Source organism: Bison bison, unplaced genomic scaffold (assembly GCF_000754665.1).
Source record: "Bison bison bison isolate TAMUID 2011002044 unplaced genomic scaffold, Bison_UMD1.0 scf7180017864375, whole genome shotgun sequence".
NCBI classification, from domain to species: domain Eukaryota; kingdom Metazoa; phylum Chordata; class Mammalia; order Artiodactyla; family Bovidae; genus Bison; species Bison bison.
Window position 1 is genome coordinate 1946985 of NW_011494947.1, and position 4689 is coordinate 1951673.

Sequence of the window (4689 nt, forward strand, 5' to 3'; positions counted from 1 at the left end):
GGGGGCGGGGGGTCCCGCGGAAGCCACGGCTCTGCCCCCCTCCCTCCTAGCACTGAGCGGGTCGGAGCTGCAGGTCCTACGTGGGCACCACTGGTGGACAGTGACCCACATGCAAGACCAGCGCCTGTACGCCCCAGCTCTCTCTCTGAGTGGGTGCTTTGCGTGCGGGTAGTGGGGCTCCGGCCTTGTCAGGGGGCGAGTTTCCGGGACAGAGCTCAGCACCTGCGGGCACTGCACAGACAGGGCCTGAGCAACAACACGCCTGCCACAGCAGTGAAGTCATGTTGACGTACGGGGAGCGTTTTCTGCTCTTCCTGATGTTCGGCCCTGACGGCCGCGCTGGGCTGCGTCTCTTTTCCTCTGGGAGCTTTGTGGGCAGACACTCTGTCCAGTCCCCCAGCAGTGGTACCGGCACCGAGCAGGGCTCCCGCCCTCGGCACAGAGACACCGCACTTCCGCCCGGGCCTTCGGGAGGGCTGGAGGAGCAGGGCCCGCCTGCCCGCTGGTGAGGGCGCAGGCCTTCCAGGTTGTGTTCTGGGGGCGGGGGAGGGGAGCCGTGAGGCCAGCGCCCGTGACCTTGGTCAGGCGGGAGGGGCCGCCTCCCCCCACATCCATTTCCTTTTTACATTTTTTAAATTGTCAGGTGACGGAACAGCAGCGTTGAAGTAGGGAGTGGAGGAATTGAAACACCTCAGTCTTGAAACCCTAACCCCCCAATTTCATGTCTGTACTCGACCTGGTCCTCGCGTCTTAACAGCAGGTTTCCCCAAGTATGTCGCCCAGATGGAAAATTTTAAATTAGGAAATCAGTACCAGAGTAATTGTTTGCATTGCTGAAAATTTGAAAACCGGAGAAAAAGAAGAAATGGCTCCCGCAGACTCCGCAGCCACGCTGTTGCCCTGCGGGTTTCTTCTGACCGGAGCACTGCACAGTCTTGGAGACCCTGGGTTTGAACCCTGGCAGGCGGCCTCTAGCCCCTGCCCGGCCTCAGCTGACTCAGCTTTGTGAAGCGGTTAGGCGCCCGGTGGGTGTGAAGGTTGCATGAGCTTAGATGAAACACACCTGGCACATAGGAAGTGCTGGGGGGTCTCTGCATCCCGGGACAGCCTCTGCAGTGCCCCCTCCCCCACGCCTGCTGCACCGGCCGGAGCTCCGCCCTCAACCTGGAGAGAGAGGCTGAATGGGGGCCAGCTTCAGACCTCGGCTTTTAGCAGGATGCTGCTGACCTGCCAGGTGCCGCGGGCTGTGGCCCAGGCCAGAGGGAGCCCGGCGGGCAGGGCGGCCCCGAGACCTTTCAGCCAGTACTGACTGTGCCTGGGGACGCGGCCCTACTGCCCCTGGGGGCTTCCACTCGCTCTTCTCCATGGAGGGGTTTTGAGGCTCCAGCATTTGTCCCCGGGATGGACGTTGAGTTAAAGGCCCTGGGCCATAGCAAACTCCTCAGGCAGGGGCTGCCTGCAGGCCAGAGACCACACCACTGGCTGGAGGCCCCAGGCTCAGGGCGCAGCCCCAGACCCCTTCTTTCAGAAGCAAGCCTTGGCTGGTGCTCAACCCATCTCTGCTTCCTCATCCCTCTTTGAACAGAAGCCCAGTCTTGACAGGAGTTGGGTGGTGCCGGGGGGCGGTGCTTGGAGTCCAGGAGGAAGCCCAAGCCCAGTGCCGCTGACCCCACTGTGGCCCCTGCCCTGAGCCCCCCTCAGGTCACCACTCTGCCAGCCGGGCCCCACCAGCATGCCCCAGACATGGGTGCAGGGGGGGCTTCTCCCCTCGTTGTCCTGAGGGTGATCAGGGAGGGCAGGGGACAGGAGCCAGGGCTCAACCAGGTGGGGCTGCTCAGCTGGAGAAGGGGTTCTCGGGGCCTCCCCCCAGCGAGTTGGGGGAGGGATGAGAGAAGACAGCAGACAGTGGTCTGTGTCTAGCAAGTGTGCGCTCAGCCTCACAGGGGGGACTGCAGATCAGCCTCCTGGGGAGGATCGCAGGTCAGCCTCACGGGGAGGGCCATAGCCTCATGGGGAGGATTACAGGTCAGCTTCGCAGGGAGGACTGCAGGTCAGCCTCATGGGGAGGACCACAGGTCAGCCTCACAGGGAGGATCACAGGTCAGCCTCATGGGGAGGATCACAGGCTTGGGAGCCAAATCCAGACTCAAACCTTAGTTCCAGCACAGGATAACCTGAAGTTCACTAGCTTGACCAGGTCCTGTGTCTCCAGGAGGGACCTTCATTTAAAACTCCCCTATTTTTTCCTCAGTGTCAGAGACTGCCTGGTTAGGAGGGTGTGTCACAGCTGTGAATAAAGGGGCCGTTGTGAATCTGGAAAGTTTGGGAATCCCCGACGAGAAGCTCCCTAAAGGGAAAGGGAGGTGTTGAGTGGGAGCGGCCAGCCCGAGTACCACCCAGCCTCCAGGCCAGGCTCCTCCTAGGGGGCCCCTCCCTCCCCTGGCACCAGAGCCTGCACCTGGTGTGCCAGGTGTGCCAGGCAGAGCCCCAGGCCTTTCCCTCAGCCTCTCACTGTGTGGGGACTCCCAAGGCGGTTGTTCCTGGGCCCTGCTGCCCCTGAGCGTTACCTGTCACTTAGCTTCAGAGCCCTGCTGACAGGTCTGAATTGTGTTCTCTTTGCCCGTGATGGTTAAGACTCGAATCGTCAAGTCTTTGGGCAAACAAGAGGCCCTCAGCGTCTGGTCAGAGTGGGGAGCGCGTCCTGCAGCGGGCATGCTGCCCATCGATGCCCACACCAGCAGCAGGCTAGCTGATTCGTTCCTTGCTCCTCCCTCCAGATCTGGTGTTGTACTGCGAGGCCTTCCTGACCACCTACAGGACCTTCATCACTCCTGAGGAGCTCATCCAGAAGCTGCAGTACAGATATCCTTGCCGCCTCACCCTCCTTCAGAGAGCCGTCTGCAGGGTGGGGGCAGCGATGAGGGGCAGTGCCCAGCCCAGCTCTGTATGTCCCGGCTTGAGGCCTCAGGCCAGGCTCCTTTGAGCCTCATTCTGTCTTGAGAGGGCCGAGTGACGTTACGTGATGTGCTTGGAACAGAGAGTGCTGCCTGGTGGCCATTGTGATCACTGGGTGATTCTGAGACGGAAGGACCTGATACGCCCTGAGGGGTTTCCCAGGTGGTGCTAGCGGTAAAGAATCCATCTGCCAATGCAGGAGACACAGGTTCTATCTCTGGGTCTGGAAGATCCCCTGGAGAAGGGAATGGCAACCCACTCCAGTGTTCTGGCCTGGAGAATCCCATGGACAGAGGAGCCTGGAGGGCTGCAGCCCACACAGTCGGACATGACGAGAACAGTGCACCCTGAGGGAGGGAGTGTGTGGGTCCCGGGGATCCAGGTCACTGGCATGTGCAGCCTCTGGGAGCTGAGCCCTGGGCACCGGGGGTGACAGGTACAAAGTGCACGGGACGTGAGGGCATTAGGACTCCAGGGAACAACCCCAGGACAGGCCCGGCCCCTCCACCTGCCAGCAGGCCCAGCAGTGGACAGAAGCTCGGCGTCCACGGCTCGCCCTTTCAGAGACGACGCCCCCCCGCAGGGGCCCAGGAAGACCCATGGCTGGCAGGGACCTGCTCTGCCGCCTCTTTCTCAGATGCAGTCTCGCCCCTCCTGCCAAGACTGACCTGCAGCTCCTGTCCCAGAAGTGGGTCCCCTCCCGGCCTCGTCCTGCGTCACAGCCCGTGGCTGCCACCTGCTGGACAGCCCAGCCCTAGGCGGGCAGGCCTGAGTCCTTCCACTCTCCCCGCCCTCCCCTGTGCCCAGGCGTCCCCCACCTGGCCTCCGTCTCCTCTGTGACCCGCCTTGGGGCCCCGGGCCCTCAGAACCAGACGGCCCACGCACAGACTTCCTGCCCTCCAGCTTCACACCTGCAGTGGCCGCAGTCCTGGCTCAGTGATGAGTGACTCACACCTGCTGAGACCCTCCTGGTGTCGGCTGTGGTGCAGAGCGCTGCACGGGCGACCTCACTCAGCTCTGATGGCATTTTATGTACTTATGTCACTGCATGGCAGTGCCCTGATACTATTTCCCACCACGTATAATTAGGGGAAGCGAGGTTCAGAGAGGGCCATGGGACCCGCATGGCAGTGTGGAGGAAATGCACCCATGCCCAGGCCTCCCAGACCCGGCTTCGCAGCATATACTCTGTGTGGCCACTTCAGGCATTTCAGTGGACAAGTCACAGCACCAAGACCCTGGGCACAGCTGGCTGGCGAGCCTTGGTGCGGCAGGCACCAGCACGGTCCCTGGTCTGCAACTCCCTCCCGAGTGCATTTCTAGAGAGCGGGTGGGAGGGAGCCGAGAAGGGTCCGGAGACGGCGAACCCAGGAGGGCAGCGAGAAGCCATGACACCCCAGGGCAGTGGGTCTCCAGAGCTGGGGAAGGACCTGGGGATGGATGACGAGAGTGACCTGCCCTGCCAGGCTGTGCGCCTCCCCCAGGGAACTGCTTTCCTCTGCCTGAGCTCAGGAGGCAGCCGTGTGTCAGTGCGTCACAGGGACCTTGGGTCCACCCTGGCAGAGAGGCAGGCCTGGGCATGCAGGCAACGGCTCTGCAGGCAGGAGAGGCTGGTGGTCAAGAGCGATCCTCAGGGTCAAATAGGTGCGGGCTGACCCCCCTCACAGCCCTGCCGCCCCGCACAGGCCTCTGCCCTCCCCACGTTCCCAGGGCTCACTCAGGAAGGGGGGAGGA

General features: G+C 62.5%; 1 protein-coding gene across 1 annotated transcript in view; it reads left to right on the top strand.

Annotated features, from left to right (window-relative positions):
- RAPGEF1 (Rap guanine nucleotide exchange factor (GEF) 1) overlaps positions 1-4689 on the top strand; it is a 114719-nt gene that overhangs the window by 103636 nt on the left and 6394 nt on the right. Inside the window, 1 exon segment of the mRNA XM_010856942.1 lies at positions 2778-2865. Within this exon segment, the coding sequence (XP_010855244.1) occupies positions 2778-2865 (88 nt within the window).